Here is a 23,948-nt window from a genome sequence, read left to right on the forward strand (position 1 = left end):
CAAAGATCGCCCCACATGGGGCAGGAGTAGCCAGGTCTACATTGTATCCTGGTGCTCATCCATTGGCTAGGAGCTGCCCAGGGACAGTGAAGCCTTGACCAAAATGCTACACTGGATTTTGAAGACTCTGTAGCTGGTGGCTGTCAGCTAACTGCTCCCCTCAGAGAAGGTTCTCTCTTGAGGGAGATCTGAGCCACTCACCTCCATATCATGGCTGCCAGAGTTTACTCCTTAGACTCACCCGATGTCCTTCTCCTGTGGATTTAGGGACAGCTCTTTCATGGTTTCCATCTGGCTCTTGCCAAGAGGAAATTTAGAAGGGTGCAATTAGTGCAATAAACTATAGCCTTTATCACTACAGTCTGCATAGGAGCTGCAAGTGATCCTCGTTCTCTGGCTCCTCCACCATTCATTTCAAGTTCACCTTACCTCCAGTAACACTTCTGCTTGTCTCAGTGGCTTACTTAGTGGTGAAACTAATCCCTCTTTCAGGAGAAGTTGGAACCCCTGGTAATCATACTCTTATTGGGCTAAGGTTGCTGCACGTGACCTTGCATAGTCACAATTGGGCAAGAAAGTATCAAGAAGTGCCCAAGTGGATCACTTTGGTTCCACACACATTTCTCTCTGCCCTGTCTTGTAAAAGCAGCCCCATGGCCTCCTGCCCATCTGAATCAAGGATCTCTTCCACAATGGTGACTCCTCTTCTTGTCTGCTATTCACTACACAAAAGGAGTTCAAATTGCCCAAGGGGCAGCTACAGGCTGTTATTCAATAGGACCCTTGCTGTGTCTTCCAGAAAGAGTCCCTTTGGGGACCAGGTCCTTAAACTCTGTAGATCCTGGAATTATAGGGATAGGATCCAATGGAACATGGATTGTCTCATCTGCTAACTTCATTACTTATGGCAAGTTCTCTCTTAAAGAGTGATGCCAGTCACATACCACCACAGCTGCCACACCAGGTATTTTGTCTCCTACTTACAAGAGGAATATGCATCCCCACATATTCTCAAATAACTTGCAGTACTTTCCTGTTGGAGTAGAATATGTTCCCACCCCACTGACATCAAAGTTGGTCATATGACTGGTTTGAGTTAGTGGAATGTGATCAAAAGACTTTATACCCTATCTGAGCAGAAGCCATAAGAGACACTGTGTGATTCAGTTGGTGCTTTTCTGTCTCTATCAGGAAAACAACTTGTCCCAATAGAGGCTAGGTCCTGGGATGAAGAAGATAAGTGGACCAGAGCCACAGCTGATGCACAGCCAATCCAATTAATACAAGCAAGAAATAAACCTATGTCATTATAAAACACTAGGGATTGGGCATTGCTGGCTACTGCAGGATAACTTAACAAGATCTGATTAATACATTGTACATTTCCTTATCTATGATATTTTGCCTGGTATTTGCATCTTTCTAACTGCTTCTAACTAACAGATGTTTGCTCATTAATGGCTCTTAATGTTTTGTGGGGGCTCTGGATTGGCTATATCAGCAACATCTGGATAGAGTTTTAAAAACATAAAGTCGCTGGCTGTACCCATAGAGATTCTGATTCAACAGGTGTGATTTCAGTTGTTGCCCTTAGTATGGGGTCCAGGAATGTGCATGTCTTAAAAACTCCCCAGGTTCCTACAGCAAATTCAGAAACTGGTTGCGTACTACATTCCACAATCTTCAATTTGCTTTGGACTAATCATCTTTCTTGGTCTATTAAACCTAGATGTGCCGTCACTTTTATGGCTTATTCTTAGCCTTGACTTGAGCAATGGCCCATGAAACCAACACATTTTTAGCCCCATTTCCTCAGCCTGCATTCACAGCCTAGTCAAACTAAACTTGCACCTGTACCTGTTCTTGTTTGAAGCACACGTTGAATTTCTCTTGCTAGAAGTGTTTGTGTGTGTATGTGTGTGTAAAAGTACATATATGAACAAAAAACAGATAGAGTTAGATGAAATTGTTTTGTGCTGATAAAAAGATAATTCTGAAACCAGGCAGCAAAGATAATTATCTGTGCAGGAAAAGGGACAGGCCCTATTTAGGTCAAAAGTAACAGAGAATTTGCTGATACAATTATTTCTAGTGACTCTCCATAAATGCCTGTGTGCATTAACACATGTATAAATCTCTTCAGGTGGCTGTGTTACTGGGAATGAGATGACTGTCTAAATAAATGCTTAAGGCACCTTTTGTGCAACGATCCTACAGAAATCAGCAAAAAACATGGAGATGACATCAAATAGCTCATCTTCTATGAGAAAGACTGAGATCACCAACATCACAAACTGAAGACAAACCTTCCCATACCATCAAGACTGCCCCTCACCTCTACCACCTCTATTTTTCCTTAAATTCTTAATGCTTTTTCACAAACCACTCTGTTTGAGTAAGCTTCTAGCTTTTGTCTTGATTGATGTTCTTTAAAAAAACACCACAGAAAATAAAATGCATGAAAATACTGCACAGACTTAGGATGCTTACTGCAATGATATGCAAACTTCCACTTAACTGTCACTTTGACTCCATTCATGCCCTGGATATCGCTGCTCTGGTTAATGCACTGAAATGCCAGCCACTTTTATTGCAAAGATGGTACACAGTACTTAGTGTCTAAATATCTCCCAAAACATTCAGAAAAAAATAAAATACATATAAAATATTTCTTGGTTTAATGGCAAGTTATCATTGTAATTAAATGCTAGAATCAGAGTCTAACATTCTTGTCGAATTCTCTTTTGGCTTTATGCACAATGGATATGTAATTGTCGTAAGTCTTCAGGGGAAGAAGGAAAACAAATCTCATTTCTCATTATTGTTCCTACTGAAATGTTAAAATTATGACAAACATCATAATGATATGAAAGATACAATAAAGAGTATTGAAAAACCTTACCTTGAATTCTATCATATTATGAAGGCAGAGCCAGCTAAAATTAAGGTTAAAAAAAGTTCTAAATAAATTCATGTGTCTGGAAAGGTAGACTCAACAAGCTTCTAAAATTCATATACTCAAAGATTTTTTTATCATCCACATGTCTAAGAAAAATCGTCAAATATTTTGTAATGACGTTTCTTTTTGTTTACTCTATTGGTGAATGAATTTCATAATAGACAAAATCTGAGAGAAATCTCCCTTTTAAAAATTCACCTTCACATTTTTGTCCTTTTTCTTCATAAAAAAGTCACTACTATTTATTAGCATAGAGAGAGGCCCAAGCGTCATTTCCTATATGATTAATTGAACTTCAAACTGAGAGAGATTTCTTATATATCTTTAAATTTTTGTTCAAACTTTCCTATGTAAAACTTAAGAACCTTAAATTTGGAAACTCTGCATACCCTAAATACTTATGAAATATTGAGAACTATCTCAGGATTAGATAATATTTAAGTTACCACCTCTTTACTAGATGTTGTTAATATTTTATTCCGTGTGGCCAGCTTATTAGTAGAACTTTTGCTAATGTAACTGAAGGTCTCTGGAGAACTGAGAGAGGTTGATAATTCCTTCGTCAATTTAAGCAAGTATTTTCCCTCCCTCCCTCCCTCCTTTTCTCCCTCCTTTTCTCTCTCCTCCCTTCCTTTCCCTTCCCTCAGCTCTCCTCTCCTCTCTTCTTTCTCTCTCTCAGTTACTCTCTCTTTCTTTCCGGTGTTTGGTAACAATTTTTATTGCTATTATTTGTTTGTTTCATTTTCTCCAATATATTAAGCAGATAAAAGTAGGGATGGTTTTGATGAAGTAGAGAAGAATCTCAAATGCTGACCCCTTAGACTCAGTCACATGTCAAAAGAACCCTATGAGTCATTGTCACAAAATCTTTGTTTACTTTTTAAGCCACTGATAAGATTTACCTGAAAGTAAATAAAAGTGATTGAAGATAAAGTCTGTTTATCTGGATATCAATATATTCAGAAATAAATGTTAAGATCTTTGATATTTCTGCTTATAATCAAATGGCATTTGCTTCCCTTTTATAATTTTACATGAAAATATAGAATGCTTTCATTCTACTTGAAATTGTTTTAAAAAGCAATCCTTTGTAAAAGGGTATGTTTAAAGTGAAAACTTGAAATCTCACCTATTACAAACACGCTGGCATCTACGATCTTGCATCTCCTGGCTCATTTTATCTACATGGCTTTTGGTCTGCTTTCTTTTACAGCATAGGTGGAGAAGTAGGGCGAGGCCACGAAGGAAGCTACGTGGGCAAACACTTCCGCATGGGATTCATGACAATGCCTGCTCCTCAGGACAGACTGCCCCATCCTTGCTCCAGTGGCTTTTCCGTGAGATCACAGTCCCTGCATTCGGTTGGGGGCACAGATGACGACAGCAGCTGTGGCTCCAGGAGGCAACCACCACCCAAACCCAAGCGGGACCCCAGCACCAAGCTGAGCACCTCCTCGGAGACGGTGGACAGCACAGCAGCCAGTAAGAGCGGGAAACCCCCCGAGAGGACGGAAGGTAAAACTCACCATGCCCATTTCCCCAGAAATCCCTTTCGGACCCCGCGTTCAGGTCGGCATTCCAACGAGCGTCTGCCTTCCTCGCTGGGTCACATAATAGTTCCTCCGTCACCCTAAGTCCTAGAAAAGAAGAATCAAGGGGAAGGTTATTTGTTGATGTGTTGTCAAATGACATCCAGAAGAATGTATTTCATTTGTATCATCAGAAAGGGAAGACAATATATGAGTTTCTTACCCTCTTAAAGCTTCAAATCATTTGAAAATTATTTTGCCTAGAAATAGACCTAAAATTTATATTTTCTTGCTTTTATCAATACTATTTGTTCAATTAAAAGTATTATTGTTTGTTGTTAAGGGAATATTTTAATGCAGGAAAATATAAAAAGGAAAAAGCTTGTAATCTTATCTTTTAGAAATAATCATGTTTACTATTTTGGTGTATTCTCTTCTAGTGAATACGAATTTATGTATGTATGTGTGTGTGTGTGCATACTGTATATCTAAGTCTTCACTTTATAGTTCCTATTTCTACCTTTACCTGTTTTTTTCCTCAGCTATGAAATACACAAATCAAATATATCCTAGCTCCCTTGCTGGTCTATGAATATAAATTAGGTAACATCAACACGAGATCTTACCAGCTCTTTAGCCCTTACTTGAAAAAGTAAGGTCTTAGCTTTCCTGAGTTTTTCCTAAGAACTCTTTGGTAGGAGAGGAGTCTTTATTGGGCTTTGATATAAGCTGTCTTAGTCAGCTGGGGCAGCTACAACAAAGTACCATAGACCAGGTGGCTTATTAACAATAGAAACTTATGTCTCACAGTTTTGGAGTCTGGAAGTCCAAGATCAGGACACCAGCATGGTCAGGTTCTGGGTGGGGCCCTTTTCTGCATTGCAGACTATGGACTTCTTAGAAGTACACTAATCCCATTCATGAGGGTGCCACCCCATGCCCTTACTACCTGCCAAAGACTTCACCTCCAGATATCACCACTTTAGGTTTAAGGTTCCAACATTTTAATTTTAGGGGATACAAACATTCAATTTGTTGCACAAGTCCATTCAGACTTTTATATATCTGTTGTGGAAAACACCCCAAGGTTCCCCAATGCTGTCAGCAACCAGTTTGAGGGCAGACTTCACCAGATCCCACAGTCTTTCTCCTGCTCTGTCATCTCTTTTCCATGGCAAGCTTCTCTGAGCCCCTATGGTACCAAGTTTCAAAGTGCTTTGCAGCAGAGTGGAAGCAACATGGTTCTTTCCTCAACTAGGCAAAGTTCTTTGTCACGTGGTCTCCCCAGTCCCTCACGAAAGCTCCCTGGTATTCTGGCCTAATCTTTCCACAGAAGCTCAAGTGAAGTCCACGAGATGAGGTGCCCATGAGGTGTGTACCGTCTCTCTTCCTCCACCCTCAGCTCTCCTTTCTCCCTTAGTGGTGTCAGGTGCCTTAGACAAAAAACATTAGCTTCATTGCATATTAAATAATACAAAAAAATGCCTGGAAATGGAGCCAATCCCTCAATTCAATAAGGAATATCTCCTCTTAGTTTCAGTTTTTCCACTAAATATATATATGCAAAAATATATCATGTGTACATGTATGTATGTGAGAGCACATGTTAATAACGTGTATGCATATTTGCAAAATTGAAATCAGAGTTCATAGAGTCTTGTGTTTTGTATTTTCACTTATTCTATCGTGACTATTTTTCATGGCATTCAATTTGTCCAGAAGCATCATTTTTACAGAGAGAAGTATACAACATAGTAATTTATTTAATCATTATCTTGATGAATGCTTGGGTTGGTTCTAATTTGTTTAGCTACAATGAATAGTACCACAAAGGACATTTGTGTGTGTGTGTGGGGGGGGGTGTTTGTATGTATATTTGCATAACTCCCTTTATTGTTCCTCTGCCTTCCTAGAGTATAGTAAATATTTGATTCTTTGTCTCATGGTTCAGGGTTATCATTATGCCCTTCAACTTGTAAAACAGTCATGCTTTTAGAAATAATGTACATGTTTAATTTACTTTATAATACACTAAAGGGCCCCAGAGACCTGCATTTTGTAAATTTTATATATTCTCAAGTTTCCTCTGATATTAATACTTGGTACTTTTCATTTATTTTTATTTTTTGTGATCTTGTGTCCAGAAGTCCAGAAAATTACATAATCAATTATATTAGATTGTTTACGAGAAAAGATCACTGATTTAAGACAGTGCTCTCTGGATGATGAAGGCCTGAATGCAACCTGGAATGATTCAAGAATAGGGGGGAATAAAATAACCACCTGAAGGAAGAGGAGAGAGGAGCCAGGCAAGGAAAGCAGCCAGTAAGGGATATGTTACCCAGCAGTGTCACACTGCCAGGAACATTCTTGCAAAGAGTGTAAAATACACACTTTAGAACAGCCCCCTTACGGGATGGAGAGCTGGGTACTGAGAGTGAAAGCATGGGAAAAATCACGATTACTGTCCCACAGAAGAAAAATGTGAGTGACGATTCAATCATCTTAAATAGAAGAGATCCCCATTCATTTGGGATGCTTCAGGTGACTAGTTCCTGAGGTGGAGAGGCTCATAATTCTCAGATCTTTTCACCAGCTAAGGATCTAGGGTTCCCAATGGCTAGTTATCAAACAGAAGACAGCAGCTCTCTAATCTTTATTTCTTCTGAAGACAGAAGAAGAGAAAGTGAGTAAATTACAGCAGCAAAGACTTGTTAGGAAAAATACTTGATGGGTGGTGAGGCGCATTAAACGTGAAGTCCAAGCCCAACATTTCTTCTCCAAAAGGAGCTCTCGGGACAGATTGAAACACCCTCAGCTGTAGTGGATCTTTGAGGTGTTGAGTGGACTGCATAAGTTATTAGGATATGGTACAGAAATGGTAGACTTCTATTGGAAAAGTGATTCTCCATGAGAATTTTACTTTCTCTGTAGAACACTTAATAAAAAAAGCAATTGCAAAACCGGATATACTCAAATCTCTACTACCAAGTTATGACTTCAATAATAGCAGTGTAGAATCAAGGCTCAAGTTCAGAGATGGGGAAAAAAATCTTGACTCCAAATGCATACATGCATATGTGTGTATTCAAAGCCAAAATTATATAAATATGTAGGTTTTCTTTTATGAACTGTCAGTTCTATATAATTGTATGTTCACTGGAGTTCATTATCAGCATATGTTTTCTTTACAATTTTTCTAGCTATCAACATTATAACAAAGATAAAAAGTGACTTTTATAAATCTTAGCCTGTCTTTTCTTTTTATGTTAAACACTAGCAAAATCAAAATATTGATTCAGTGGCATTATAATGATTTCCATGGTAACCCAGCTTCTATTTAAGTAGGGGATTATGACTTCCCTGTGGATAAAAGTAAAAAGAACTGGACTTGTAGCAAAATGGCTTTTCAGGGCAGGGAAAAAAAAAAAAAAAACTTCAACACACACAAAAAATCATATACCAAGAAAAGCATAATTTATTGTTTAAAAATTATAATTTTGTCACATTAAAAATATGTATTTACTACACTATTTTAGGATCTTCTACAATAGCAACACCTTTAAAAATTTATATAGTGCCAAGCATAAACTGGCAATCAGTATACCGTCAGTATTTTAATTACCCTTTTTTCTTGCTTTTGTGAGGTACCTGCTAATTCTGAGGAAGGATTAGATGAAATAAAGGCTGTCCACCAGGAAGACTGAGCTGTGTCTCGTATGTGATCCAGCAGTAGAGGCGACCTTACATCAGACATCCCCATTCCTCAATAATGTCCTTGTTAGAAATGCTATGTGGCTTCAACAGAAGGGACTGTACTTAGGATCAACAGGCAAACCTTGACTTTAGGCACGTGATCTAATAAGACTGTTTCTTTACCTTTAGAATGATTATAAAGAACTAAAAAGCCGATCATATCCTGCCCCCACCACCAGCTTTATGACAACCCAGTAAACTAAGGTCAATGGCTGTGCATGGTAAAAGGAAACTGCTATACAAATAGAAGTTAATACTATTTTAAATGTGTAATTCCCACCTATTAATAGGTCTGAATAATATGAAATTTTGGGTTGGTGAAGCACATATATTAAAAACAAGAGAGGAAAAGAAAGATACATATACTCACTCCACATGTTAGAGCCTTAAACATTTTACACGTGGCTATTATAAAAAAGATGAAAGATAAGTGCTGGAGAGAATGTGGAGAAAAGGAAACCCTCGCACACTGTTGATGGGAAGGTAAATTAGTACAGCCACTGTAGAAAACAGTATGGAGCAAGAAATTAAAAATAGAATTACCATAGGACCTGGAAATTCCAGTGTTGGGTATATATCCAAAGAAAATGAAACCAGTATGCTGAAGAGATATCTGCACTCCATGTTCGCTGAAGCACTATTCACAATAGGTAAGCTATGGATCAACCTAAGTGTCCATGTGTAGATGAATGGATAAAGAAAATATGGTATATACACAAGGAAATACTATTCAGCAATGAAAAGAAAAGAAATCCTATCTTTCATGGCAACAAAGGTGAGCCTAGAGGACACTATGTTAAGTGAAATAAGCTGGGCACAGAAAGACAAATATAGCTTGATCTCCCTTATACGGGAAGTGTAAAAAGTTGAACTTTTAGAAGTAGAGAACAGAATGATAGTTACCAGGGGCTAGGGTGGGCAGGTGGGGATTGAGGAGGTCAGTCAAAGGATACAAAATTTTAATTAGACAGAAGGAATCAGTTCAAAACATCTGTTGTACAACATGGTGACTATAGTTAATAATAATATATTGAATTCTTGAAAATCATTAAGAGAGTAGATTTTAACTATTCTCACCATAAAAAATTATAAGTATGTGAGGTAATTCATATGTTAACTAGCTCCACAAGGTATATATATTTCAAAACAATATGTTTTATATAATGAATATATACACTTTTTTGTCACAAAATTAATAAATAAATGGGAGAAAAAGCAAAAAAAAAAGATCAAAATAAACAGGGAAATATTGCCCAGTGTAATAATATTTTACTAATATGGTATTAATATTTAGTATAATGAAGAAAACATGTTTTTATTAAACTTCAAGTATCTCTACATTTCAAAGTCTTTAAAAAAAACAGCTAAGTAGTCTTAATTTCCATTTGTTACGACCTCTTCTTTATTTTCAACCCTTAATTTATGATATTATTTCATTGCTGTCTCTTTACAAAACAATGAGGACATACTTTTGAATTGGGATGATTCTCCTGATTTCTGATTTTATCTTTTAGACATGTATAGTAGAATCATATCTTTTGAACCAAAAATTGGACAATCTGATGGAATATTTGGAATCACGATTGTCCTTAAAAACTTGGAATGTGTGGTTAAGCCAGAACCAAATGAAGGTGAAGTTCATTATAAGGTCATTGCTTTAAAAACAAACACAAAAACAAAACCTTTTATAAAGATCACCAAGTAGAGTCATGTAAAGCCTTTAGTAGTGTTGTTTTTCATGCCTCCATTTATTCAGCAAATACTTTGATTGCCTAGTCTACTGTACTGGGGATCAGCTCCAGTGATGAAGAAAACGGAGATCATCATTCCTTTCATTTGTTTACAAAAAAAATTTTACTTCTAACTCTCCAACTCAGCCTATTTTCCTCTATCCAGGTCACAGAGCAAGCAATGATTTACAGGAATGATTTCTAGAAACCAGAAAATCTGGCATGACAACCATGTGTGTTTCTTCCATGTGATTAGTTGTTTAGCTGGGGAAGAAATATATTTGACACATTTTAATAATGTGGTTTTTCCTACAAAGAATATTTGTTGATCTTTGGCTGTTTGATATGGACAATTTAAAGGTGCCCAAATCTCATTTTCCACCAACGTAAAACTTCAAAAGCAACCGGGGCAGTTGAGAAAAGAGGAGTAGAAGCAAGTGCATATGCTTATTGTCTTGGGGAACTTACTGGTTTCCCAGATCAGAATCCCAGTTTGGGAACCTAAGTCAGCACTAGTCAGGGACAGCCACATACTTGATTTTGCTTTTTCAGTTACTAGCTCAGACCTCTGACACTTGTAAGAAGGTCATAAGGGGGAGGAGGGGTTGGGTATATTCACACCTAATGGGGGGATGGACACGCTTGAAGCTCTGACTCGGGTAGGACAAAGGCAATATATGTAACCTAAACATTTGTACCCCTGTAATATGGTGAAATAAAAAAAATTAAAAGGAAAAGGTCATAATATTTTTTAAAAGACTATTCCTTTTACAACTCAGCATGACATAATAGAAAAACAGGGCTTTAGAGGCAAACAGACTTTGGTTTCACACCAGTGCTGCCAACATTAGCACTCTTTCTCTTCCTCAGCCTCAGTTTCTTCACCTGTCCAATGGGAATAGCAATACTGGCCTTATGAAGTAGGCAGAATTCTAAGATACCTGAGATTTCCCACTCCCTGGTGTAGTTGTCCTGTATCATCCTTGGACCTGACACACAGTCGCTAGCTTGAAGGCAGAGGGGACTGCGTGGCAAGGAAGTGAGCAGCCCCCTGGCTGAGAGTCAGCAAGAAAGCAGGGAAAGTTTTATAACTGGTTTTATAACTGCAAAGAACTGAATTCTGCCAACAGCGAATGAGCTTCAAAGTGGATTTTCTCCCAGAACCTCCAGTTGAGAATTTAACCTGGCTGCTGCCTTGATTTCGGCTTGTGGGACCCTGAGCAGAGAACTCATCCTTTTCAGTTCTGGCTGTATCCAGACTTCTGATCTACAGAAGTGTGAGCTAATAAAGAACATTGATTTTGAAGCTGCTAAACTTGTGATAACTTGTTAAGCAGCAATAGAAAAGTAATCCTTCTTACAAAGTTGTTAGGCAGAAAAAAGTGAGTTAGCAAAACATCTGGCTTAGTGTCTGGCAAATAGCAGATGCTCAGTAACCTTTCTTCCCTTCCTCTCTCAGTGCCGGGCTGCATTCTCAGACAGTGGAGGCTGTTGAAGACAATGGCATTGCTTCCCAAACTTTCCTGGCCAGATCTTGAAAATAAATGAGATGATGCAGCCTCAGAAAATACTGACATATATGTGGCCTCTTAAGTATCTTCTTAGATTTTTCAGAATTTATTTGACTCTTTTCCTGAAAGAGTCTTTCTTTCCTTTCTCACCAACAGTTTTTTGTTAGCTTAAAGGGCTCAGCAGTGGCTTTTCTGGTGGCTTTCAAACTCACTCATCTGGATGACTGCAACTTGCCTTCTTAGTGCCTTTGTTCACATAACAAGTGGCACTTACACTTCACAGTGTGTCTTTAAGAAGTACTCGCAGCACTGTTTAGCGCTATTCTAATAAAACACAAAGACAATGGAAGGAAAGCTCTCAAAATCTCCATTGTTTTGGCATTGGATGGTGCTGTAGAGTGTATCCCTGTTTATTCTACGAGGAGGGGATGTAGGAGGTTATCGCTGAAGGCCTACATTCCTGGATTTCTCTTCCCAGGTTGGCAGAATCAGAAGTTGCCAGGCTTCCTAGTGTAAAACCCATCTGTCAAACCAGGCACTGCTCAGATGGAGATGGAGTTGTACATCTATGGCGTGTGATCTCTTTCTAAATGTGCCCCGAGGCTCATGAATGAAACAGTTTGCAAGTCAAATCATCATTCGATGCATCTTTCTCTCAGCCATGGTTGTTGTCTAGTCCAAAGAACAACTCTGCTTCTAATGGTCTCACCCAACATCTTTCTATAAAGAGTCTGGCATCGGCCTAATTTGTTCAGTGTCTTAGATTCATAAGATGACTCAATACCCATGTCGTTGGCACAGATGGAGTCTTCCGTGAAAGACAGCAAGCCCAAAGTTTCTGAGTGTCTACTGTGATCAGGCATCGACTTGGGGGAGTGCTCCATTACTGTGTAACAAATTACCAAAAATGTAGTGGCTTAAAACAACACACCTGTATTATCTCACAGTCTCCTTCGGTCAGAAGTCTTCTCAGGGTCTCCCAAGGCTGCAATCTAGGGCGCCAGCTGGGGCTGGAGTCTCACCTGAGGCTCAGATTTCTGCCCCAGGTTTTTGCGGTTGTTGGTAGAATTCATTTTTTTACAGTTGCTTCTTCAGGAAGAGCAGGAGAGTCTCTCAGACACCGATTCTGTCCCTGCAGGGAAAGCCTGGAACTTGTTTTGAAGAGCTCACCTGAATAGCATGGACTTACCTAGATAATCTCCCTTTCTATTAACTCAGAGGCAACTGATTAGGAACAATAATTACAACTGGAAAATCCCTTCACCTTCTTCCATGTATCATAATCTAACCAAGGGAGTGAAATACCATCACATTCACAGGCCTGCCTGCACTCAGAGAAAGAGAATTATACAGGGTATAAACCCCAGTGGGCAGGAATCTCTGGCCAACCTAGAATTCTGATGTCTCAGGATGATTCAAAGGAGAATTGGCCTATATTGCTTTCCTAGAAACTACCCAACTATCTAGTTGGATACTTCAAAAGTCAACTTGTGGAAAGTTAATTAGTAATACAAAAGGTAAACTAAAAATGCCATAGGATAGTAGAAATATCACAAGACAATCTAAATATTAATAATTGGCAAATAAACAGGGCAAAATATAACCCCCCTCCTAGTTTCTCTCTTTTGCCTTTGTTTTTATATAATAAAAGTCATCCCTTCTGCAAAGTGTAGGTACTTTATTATTTGATTGGGTTGAAAATAGAAAAATCTCATTTCTTTTAGCTTCAGCCTTACCTGGAAGCCATGAGAAAACACTCTTCTTAGGCCAGAAGCCCCCAGGCCAAAGAACTTCTAGAACATACAGATGCAAGTACAATACTGACACTGAAATGGTGCAAATACTAAAATTGTAGTATACATCAGTCTATTTGATCCTTACTGCTACCTTTACTAGTTGGTGGACTCTCTCATTCACCCAGTGTGCTAGCTTGACCCTACATGGTCACTTGTCCCTAAAACACCAGATGGGTGTGGGACAGGTGATGCAAAGCTCCTCATGGGCTTGGACCTGTGGATTTCTTCAGAACTCCTGGATCATAGGGATTGGTGGTGGTAATTTATGCTATGAACCTTTCTGATCTCTGCCTGATCAGTTGCATTTTGGTGACAAATATAAGACTACATGTTATGCATATTCCCAAGTTATGCAACTCCTCAATTGCAAAACTCCTTAATTGCAATTTCCAATAATGGGTAAATGGACATCAGAAAGCATGTGTCTTTGTATGAGGTGGAGAGAGGACAGAGTACTAACTGTACCCATCATTGCAATTTTCCCCATGGTCTCTGTTTTTGTCTAGCCCCAAACTTGGATAAAGATTGATCTCTTCTTTGCATTGATACTAAAACATTAGGGAGCAATATACTAAATTGTTGAATTACCAAGATTTTGTAAAGAAAATGGAAAAAAGGAGTTCATAACCTGCCTTTCACAAATGACTTCCACCTTGTTCACCTGTTTTCTCCACAAAGCCCTCCTCTCTCTTCCATTTCACAAGATTTCAATCTGGTCCCTAAGTCCTGGAGGGAACTGAGGCCACCATCCTTCGAAGGCAGCTGAGAGCGGCCTATACTTGTTACATAAGCCTGCCCACTGGGAGTTACCTGGGCTCTGTTCCCATCTTTCCAACCCCAATTAGAGCTTTTGTGAGAGTATTTCTGATAAAAATATTTTTTTCCATTTGATTACATAAAGCATTGGATACTTTACCAAACCATTAAAATGTATTTTTTATTTAAAGAAAGTGAACTCGTTTCCTTTGTACCTCTACTCCCCATCTCATAGATTTGACCATAATGGGAAGGAATCACTCTAATGGGTGAACTTCCTCCAAGGCATATTGGAAATGGGATTAACTCATTTCAGACTATATCCCTGACCAGGTGGCTCCTTCTAACCACCATTCTGCATCCCTCCTTTCTTGTTTGCTGGCTGCTAAAAGACTTTCTGCCTGCACATGCTTGCCCTCTGCCTTAAGCCTCATTTGTTCCACATCCAAAATTCACTGCTATCCGATGTCTTTATCATGCCACTGAATTGACTCTTGGTTCCCATCCCAATGGTGTTTTTCTATCCCTGTCCTTTGATATTTCTCTTCAGTATTTTAGACTATAAACTCCCATACTTCCTAAATCTGCTCCATGGTTTTTTATGCCTCGCCATCTACTGGTTTTCTTCCTTTTACTATATTGTCCATCTTCTTTGAGGGTACCTCTTAGTCTGCCTGATTTTTAAAGGATGATATATCTGGACTCTGTCATAGGCTCTCCCATCTTCTCATTCTTATCCTTGTTGAATAATAAGTCATGCATTCTACTTACTCTACAGATGTCTGACTGAATCTCTGGATCCACATCTGTCTGCAGATATCACAGAGTGTGATAAACTCATCACATCTACACTGTCCCAGGCGTTTCCTCTCTGTTTCCTATCTTGACACCCAAGTTAGAAATGTGAAAGGGAGGTCTACCAGATCGCACTCCTTCCCTTATCCCAATGTCTGTCAGTGATTGAGTCCAGACAATTCTGCCTCTCTCCCTCTATCCACTTGTACTTTATGCTTCTATCTAAGGCCATTGTCATTTCCCACCTGGATAATTGCATGGGCACCTAACTGGTCTTCTTTCCTGAGCCTCACCTATGCACACCCATTATCCCCACTACTTCCAAAGAGGATTTTCTCACAAGAGCATCTGATGATAGCACTGTTCTGCTCATGATTTCATCTGATCATGTCACTATTCTGTTCATCTTTTACTTGATAAAAGTGAACTCACTAGCACTGCCTTTATTGTATGCCCTGCCTGCCTGCAGAGCCACATTCCTGCTATCAGTGCCTCTCACAGTGGACTCAGACGACCTGATTTTCTCTAAACAAGCCATACTTGCTCCTTCCTCTGTGCCCTTGCTTGTGAAATTCTTTTTCTGGAATGTCTTCTCCAAATTAGTCTCTACAGTACATTTCTGCACATCTTTCAAAGTCCTAGGTCAACTGCTACCTTCTCTGTAAGGTAAAATATAAGCACATTTTTCTGTGACTGAACTATACTTTGTGTATAATGCCATTATACCTGCCATTATAGTTTATTCTAAATATTCACCTACATTTTTTGGATCGTAATGAGTGTAAGCACTCTTTAAAGACACGGATCTTGTCCTTTTGTCTTCATACCTTCGATGCCTACCACAGAGTAGGGCTTAATTGGTAATGCTGAATGGGAATATTTTGAATAATTGCATTTTCATAAATAAGTCTTCCCAGAGGCTAATTGCTAGGAGGAGTTAATGCACTTTCAGGCATCTTTAATGTAGAAAGAAGTTCAGGCATTGGAGAGCTTAGAGGAAAAGCACTGTGATTCATGACCCTCAGAAGGTAAGTGAATTGTCCCTCCATTGATCACCGCAGGCCCAGCTTTGTTTACAATACAGTAACCATTCTGAATGATTTAAAAGATGAAATTGCTTTGCTTGCATTTAGGTTTGTAAAATCTTGTATTTCTTCTGTTGTTTTGCATTTCTGAATCTGGGTAGGTATACAAATTAATTAGGGGTGGTAACAAAGAATACCATTGACGATTGTGATGTGCTGTTGGCACTGTTCACCTTTTAGTTTATCTGAATGATATAAATCAAAGAATGGTCAGTTTGTGCCATTCAGATCAGGCAAAAAAATAGTTTCTCAATCAAGATTCAGAATAGAGCTGAGATTTCTTTTTTTAAAATGACTTTTGGATGTTAATTTTAATCTTTCTATGCTTATATATTTCAGCATTTCACTTAGCCATTTCTATCATATTTTTAGAGGACGAGTATATTCTTCCAGATTAATTATGTTTTTTCATTTTATAGGCAGCCAGCTTTCGAGCAGTTCTTCACCCTACCTTAGAGAACAGTGTGTAAAGCCATTTTTTAAGGCAGAGTGACTGCATGTGTGCATAAATCTTGCCTTTAATTGACCTCAATGAAGCATACACTTTTTGCATAAAGAGTACTTTGATTTTATGGCCCTATGTCTGTACTAAGAGTTTCTATTACATGAGTTGCTTTCTGTGATTTTTCTTATTAAGTGGGAGGGCAGCTATTTAAGACTAGCTCTTTTTTAAATTTATTTTTCACTATTAATATGTATTAAATTAAGTTGACTATATGGAACAGAACATGGGAAGACATCACCCTTGGGAAACCTCTACTTTCTGACAGCTTCATCCAACCAGAATGGCTGAAAACTAAGAAGAATAAAAAATAACTTAGGGAATTCAAACTCTTTCTTCTTGCCCTAAGGCTTCTGAATTTTAGTGTCTTTATTTCATTTCTTCCTCCCTTCCTTCCTTCCTCCCTTCCTTTTCTTCCTTTCTTTCCCTTCCTTCCTTTCTTTTCTTTCTTTCTCTTTTCTTTCTTTCTTTCTCTCCTTTCTCTTTTTCTTTCTCTCTTTCTTTCTCTCTTTTTTACTTATTTCTACTTAGTATAAATTTGGTTTGAGGTTTCTAACCCCATAGTATATTAGAGGTAGTGAATAAACACGGGAAAAAGAACAGAAATGACTGCTACCTAATATTAAACAATATTAAACAAAGTTAAAAGAATTTATATACTTAGTGTGAAGTCAAAGATTACCCCCACTCAGAAGACCTTGATTATGATCTGCCCTGTATGGCTTCAGGGTTTGTAATGATGCCCCTGAGGATGTCATTAACCAACAGGTGTTTACTGAATATCTATTAATACTATGTGCCAGACACTATACTAGGTAATAGAGAAACAGGAAAGATAGATTATTTTTCTTGAAAGTAATTACAACCCAGCAAGAGCTTCAGACAAACAAACATTCCTAATGAAGTAGGATCAGTGCTTTGGAAGGGAAAGTACAAAGTATATTGAGCATAGATCATCAAGGGCTCCTACCCCAAACTAGAAGAGTCAGAGACAGCTTCTCAAAAGAAGGGTCTTAAACTATTGAAAATAAGGATGTCATGTATTTTAGAAATATTTCTTATAAAAATGCTTAAAATGAAAAAGTATATTGCTACTGAATAAAAATGCTGTTATATCTCCCAAAAATATGGCTAACCAAACTGAGTTATATTCTTGTAGAGCCTAATAACCAAATTCTACTCTCTATAAATAATCTTTATTTGGGGAGTTCAGATGCTTATTTTATTTTATATAGTTTTCTATGTCTATGTGATACCAAGCCTAGACTGTCTTTAATAGAAAGCCAAGAGTATATAGAGATAAAATTCAAATTAGAAAACTCACTTCCATATAGTAAAAAGAGACTGCTCTCATATGTTAAATGGTAGCAAGAGAAATGAAAATTAGACCTCACCTGTTTTGACATATTTTAATTTTATTTTCTATTCCTAACTATGTCTGGGTAATTTGGCCATGGTTATTTACATGCTACATAATCTTTGGAAAAGAAAGGGAAATACATGCTTTATCTATGTGCCTTCAGATCATGGAAGCCAGAGCTATATGCATCTGTTTCTTAGCTGGCATGTTCTCTTATGTTTCTAACCAAAATTTAGATTTTAATGTCTGGGAATCTTTATAATAAAATATGTGAAAATAGACTTGGCAGGGAATACAGTAGATTAAATGTAAAAATAATTGCCACATTCAAAAAACAACTGAATAAGAGTTCTTGCTTTGGTTAAAGTGGCTAAATGAATTTGGAGATGTTGAGACAACATTCTTATATGGTGGTAGAGGAAAAGATTGTGTCTTAATTGCTGCTTATACAGTGATAAGCAGCTTCTGTAAAGTACAATCTAGGGCAAATGGAAGAAGGATTAACATCTCTCTCATTCCCCAAAGGATGTGGAAATGCTGAATGTAGCCACTGAAAACAAGATAAACCCTCCCATTATGGGCCAATATAGGCATTCTTCAGAGAGACAGTTGCTTGTGATCAATGTTATTATTCCTTTAACAAATATTTATTGTGTACCTATTATGTTTCAGGCACTGTTCTACAAGTTTTAGATATATCCATGAAGAAACGTGAAAAAAGATGCTTACCTTCAAGGTGTTTATATTCTTGTAGAAGTAAACAATTAATAAATACTAAACATTATAAATCAAAACACTGGCTAGCATGTTGGAAGATAATTAGTGCAATAGAAGGAAAAATCCAGAACAAGGTAAATACAGCCAGAAGGAAATTTTAAGTAGAGACAGCATAAAAGACTTCATGTTGATATTTGAGCTAACACTGTATTATCAGTCTAGGCCCAACTGGGAGAGAGAAATCATATGGTAATTTGAACAGGGAATGTCTGCTATAAAAAATCATTAACTATAATGGGATTGGAGTAACAGGAAATCAGCTACTAAAAAGTAAAGCAAGCTGCAAAGAATACAGGAATGGAAGATAAAAGAACAGCCACTACTGCCTAGGGTTGAGATAGAGCAGCCTCCAACTTGGGGTGGAGGTCCAGGAGTTTCTCACCAGAGACATTCCACTACATGATGGCCCAAGGTCAGCAGGTAGCTGATGGCTTTTGGGTGCTTGGCAAGCTAAATGCCAGAGAAGCCGCTTGCACTGAAGGAGCTTGGCTAGTGAGATGCTGAAACTAGGAAGCAAAACTCTTTTCTGCTACAATGTCTGTCTAGTGTCTCCTACAGACAAAGCTTAGCATTGGACCAGCTAGCCCAGGAGAAAATATTTAAAGGGCCTAGATGCCTTGTACAAGGAGGAAAAGAAGATAGGTTTGGAACTGAGATGCAATCAATTGATAATGAGAATAGACAGTAAGGAGGTATAAGGTGATTGATGTGGATATCTTGAAGTAGAGGGTTCCAAGTGGAGAAAACAGTTGCTGCAGAAGCCCAAAGGCAGGAGGGTGCATAGTAAGGATAGCAAGGAGGTCAGTATTGGGGGAGAATTTTTGGATAAAAAAGACAAGACAAGGAAATGAAATCTGAGAGGAAAAAGAAGGTGAGACCCTGTAGCTTTCCTTATAGGACATCCTAGGGCTTTGGGATTAACTCCAAGGGAGCCACTGTAGGTGTTTGAGTAGAACAGTGGCATGATCTATTTGAAAAGAACCATTGTGGTGCCAGCTGAGGATAGACTGGGATAGGGGTCAGATACAGAATCAGAAAGACCAGTCAGGAGGCTACTGCAGGAATACAGGAGAGAGATGATTGCTGCTTAGACCAAGGTAGTGGCAGTGGAATTGGTAATAATTAGTGAGAAAAGTCCTACCCTTTCTGTTGAAGCAGTTACTCATAATCTCACCTCCATTCCTTCCTTACTAGGGATGGATATATAGAGACATACAGATATAGATATAGATTTATGTGGGATATATATGTCTTATCTGTAAAATCTTTTCTGTAAGAAAAGGATTCTAGCACTCTGTATAGATTAAGACTCATTAAATGTTTGCTGTTGATTACATTTACATTTTTTCTTGTGACCTGAAAGATTATAAGCCACCAATGAGTTTCAATAAGAGATACATAGATACTTAAATTATAAATATAGCAACCAGAGCTATTTCATCAAATAAATAAATGCAAAGGGTTGTATTTAACTTCCATATTTCTCAAGCACAAATCTAGTGTAGAGCTTGTTTGGGATAAAGGCCACCCTCCAGATGAACCCCGAAGCCCTCTCCAGCTGCTGCTGAAAGGCCAGGCCTTCCCTCCACTCCACCTGCTCTCCCAAGGCTCTGCCGCAGGACAGAGGGCATGGAGCTCTGAGCCTGTGCTGTTCCCTTCCTCCTGTCCCTTACCATTACTCACAGCATCACCTGCATGAAATGCTGGTCTACTTCCCCCGGCCTTTGGGAAATTCCTCCCTCCTTCACATTCCTGCCTCAAAACTTCTTGGAGTGAAGACTTACCTATCTCTTCCCATGAATGTATTTTTCTGAAATTGAACATTCTTTTCTCTGTACTACCTTCCATAGTGTGTCACCATCCTTGGCATTGCTGCCTGGCCATCTCCTTTAAACTGTGTATTTTTAAAGGTCTTCCTCCTCTTTATATCCCTACTAAATTTTCTGCAGCAAGCTATGTTAAATAAATATATATTGAAATTAACCTTTATTTATTTAGAAATAAAGCTGCAAGAATTAATATTAAATCTACTAATCAGAGATAAGTTAGCTAATAGCAGTTAATTCTTGCCAACTACTTTTCACCATTATATACCAACTAACGTCTGTTACCAGTAATTGCTTACTCTGCTGGAGTATTTATTGAACTAGAGAAAAATGCTTTGCAATATCCAATATTATCTGTGGCATTTCCCACCCCTACAGGCACAATAAAAGCCACATTTTCTTAATATTTTTAAAATATGAAGCATAATTATTTTCTCTTAGCTCTTGCATGCCCAGAGAGCATTATCCTAGATATGCCAAACACTTTCTGGACCTTAATCTTCTAGTCCTTCCTGAATGAAACATGACATGTAAAATATGCATATAGTTTTATTAATACTCAAGTTGTCAACAAATGTAAGTACTTCAAATAAAAATGTCTGAGTATTAAGCAATGTTCCCCACTATTCAATTACATAATGTTCATGTGTCTCCGGAGAGTAGGAGGTTTACTGGGGATGTCAAGTTTCCTGAAACTCTAAAATTATGCTACATGGGAGAAAAACAAGAATGCAGAGAGAAGTGAATGAGATGGGTTTTATAGCCATATTCTGTAGAAACACTGAGGGGAAAATAACTTGAAGACATCTGATAAGGAAGGAAATAAACCAGTTCTACAACAAGAATGTACAACTTGAAAAGAAATGTTTCTACATTGGAGAATGCTTCTGAAAACATTTATTTCAAACGCAAGAACTACTTATCCTAAAGGGTAATTTTGAACTAACTTGTTTGGTTACCTTGAAGCAAATAGCCAAAAGAGGTACTGAATGGTTTCTGTAATGAGAGCAAAATTTCTGAGAAATCAGCTATTTGAAATAGTTTTTTCTACTTCCTAGAATAAGACTTAAATCCTATCTGCTTGTTTATAGACATACTTTATCTTGTCTTTACTATAACATTTTTGAATTGTATTGTGATTATTCATCTGCATGTCTGTTTTCAACTCTAAATAGTGAACTCCTATAGGACAAGAATTGTTTTGATCAAATGTGTTTGGTGCTAGTAAGTGCTCAATTAAAGTCTTTTTGAAAGGATAAGAGAATCAAGCATAGATCTTATAATGCTAGGATGAGCAAATGAACACATACATGGTGGAGTCATTATCATGTTGGAAAAGATCAGTAAGCATCGTTCAGATGGCTGTGCTTGAGATATTTGTCAGATGCTTAAGTGGAGAGCGAAAGTGAACAATTGGCTATAGTTCTCTGGAGGACTACGGTGGAGACACAGACTTGGTTGCTGTTAGAATAAAGGTGATTGTTAGCCACTGAGTTAGATAAAGTTGCCTCAGCAGAGAATGCAGAAGATCAGAGGGTCTAGAAACAACCCATGTTGGAACTCAGGCTCAGTCAGGTACAAGAAGAGAAGCCAAGAAAGGAAATGGAAAAAACATAGCAAGTCAGGAGAAAGCATGAAGAATTTTAGAAGCCACTAAGACAAGTGATCAATGTTGACAGATCATTGAGGATTAACCAGGTTTAGATGAACCTATCAGATCTGGCAATATACAGGTCATTGGTGATTAGGGCCAAAAGAACTTGGGAAGTGGGGGAGGCAGAAGTCAAATTGGAGGTGGGGGCGGTGTTGAAGAGAAAATGAGCTTTAAGAATGTGGAGAGAGAGCAAACGTAATTCTTTGGGAAGGTTGGCTATAAAAAGCAGCAGAGAAATGTGGTGGTAGCTGGAAGGAGATGAGGGATCAGGGTAACGCAGGTATATGCAGTCTTGTGTGAATTATGAAAGGAATGCGAACATGTTAGGATGGTGATGAGAAAGATCCCGAAGAGAGGGAAAGACTGATGAAGGTGAGACAGGAGAAACCAAAGGAGAAAGAGCCTGACAAGATGACAAAGAATGAGAAAGGCCTTCATGACCTTTGATGGGACTAGGGCTTTTCCGTCTCTACTCAAAGAAGAGAAAATAAGGAATTGGGTGTAAATTCTATTTTTTTCTTGATATGGTGATGAGAATAAGAAGAAATTTCTCTCTAGTGATGTTCCAGTTATCTATTGCCATGTAACAAACCACCCCATAACTTTGTGGCTCGAGAATGATTCTCCAATGAATTCTCAAAGAATTACTTTGTTATTCTTTTCTCCTGGCTTCTAAAATTCTTCATGTTTTCTCCTGACTTGGTACATTTTCTCCATTTCCTTTCTTGCCTTTCCCTCTTGTACCTGAGTGAGCCTGAGTTCCACATGGGTTGTTTCTAGACCCTCTGATCTTCGGCATTCTCTGCTCAGGCGATTTTATTTAACTCAATGGCTAAAAATCATCTTTACTCTATAATAACAGCAACCAAACCTGTGTCTCTATTGCAGTCATTCAGAGAACTATATCCAATTGTTTACTTTCCCTTTCCACGTAAGCATCTGACAAACATCTCAAGCACAGCCATCTGAAAGCTCTTTATTGATCTCATTACTCTAGGTTTGACTAGATTCAGCTGGGTAGCTCTGCTCCATGGAGTGTAGCTGAGGTCTCTCATGCTACCATGTTCACCTGGAAGCTTGGGTGGAAGAGGTCTTTCAAACCCTGGCATCTCTCCTCATGTGGCCTTTCAGGATTCAGTAATCTATCCCTACAACATGGCAGCTGGCTTCTAAGAGCAAGCATTTCCAAGAGGCCACACCTGATATGCAGGTATTTATCATGCCTCTGTTTGCTTCACACTTGCTAATGGCCAAGCAAGTCATAAGGCCAAAGCCAGAATCAATGTGAAAGAGACTATACAAGCTCATGCATACCAGAAGGTGAAGTTCATTTGGGTCCACTAAAGTAGCTGTCACAGGTTTCCTCTATTTTCTTAAATAAAACAGTGTTATCTGTTAAAAGTTAGTTTGGAAAGAAATATAAAGAGTAAGACTGTCATGGCAATTTGAAAAATGTGATAATATTTTGGGGCAGTGCTGAGTGCCTGCAATGAGCTGTATTCATATCTGTAATAGATAATGGCATCAATCTTCTATTACTGCAATTTTGTGTAATATTCTTCAGCTGCTCTCCATTGCATACAGGAAGCACACAGATTGGCAAGGTCATTTATAATTGTCTAACTCTATTTGGGAGAAAGAATGTGGACAGCAGAAAAGTGACACTGTATGTAATATCTACCCTTTTTTCGTAGACTGCCTTGCTCTCCTTTAAGAATAGATCAGCCCATCATAATAAATTTAGATGTTTATTATGTACAGGCCAATAATATACTAAGGCCTCAGAGGTTGAAAAGCTATCAGACACTGTCCTTGGCCTCTAACATTTTATTTTAAAGGTTGAGAAATTTATAATGCAGTCCATCTATTATGTAGGCGTTTATTGCTTCTTTACTTTTCATTTATTTTTCTT

At 38.2% G+C, this 23,948-nt stretch overlaps 1 protein-coding gene across 1 annotated transcript in view; it reads left to right on the top strand.

Annotated features, from left to right (window-relative positions):
• Positions 1 to 23,948, top strand: part of NYAP2 (neuronal tyrosine-phosphorylated phosphoinositide-3-kinase adaptor 2) — a 277,315-nt gene that overhangs the window by 130,393 nt on the left and 122,974 nt on the right. The window contains exon 3 of the mRNA XM_012642508.1: positions 4,173 to 4,474. Within this exon, the coding sequence (XP_012497962.1) occupies positions 4,173 to 4,474 (302 nt within the window). The remainder of the gene's footprint in view (positions 1 to 4,172; positions 4,475 to 23,948) is intronic.

Source organism: Propithecus coquereli, unplaced genomic scaffold (assembly GCF_000956105.1).
Source record: "Propithecus coquereli isolate 6110/MARCELLA unplaced genomic scaffold, Pcoq_1.0 Scaffold18, whole genome shotgun sequence".
In the NCBI taxonomy this organism is placed as follows: domain Eukaryota; kingdom Metazoa; phylum Chordata; class Mammalia; order Primates; family Indriidae; genus Propithecus; species Propithecus coquereli.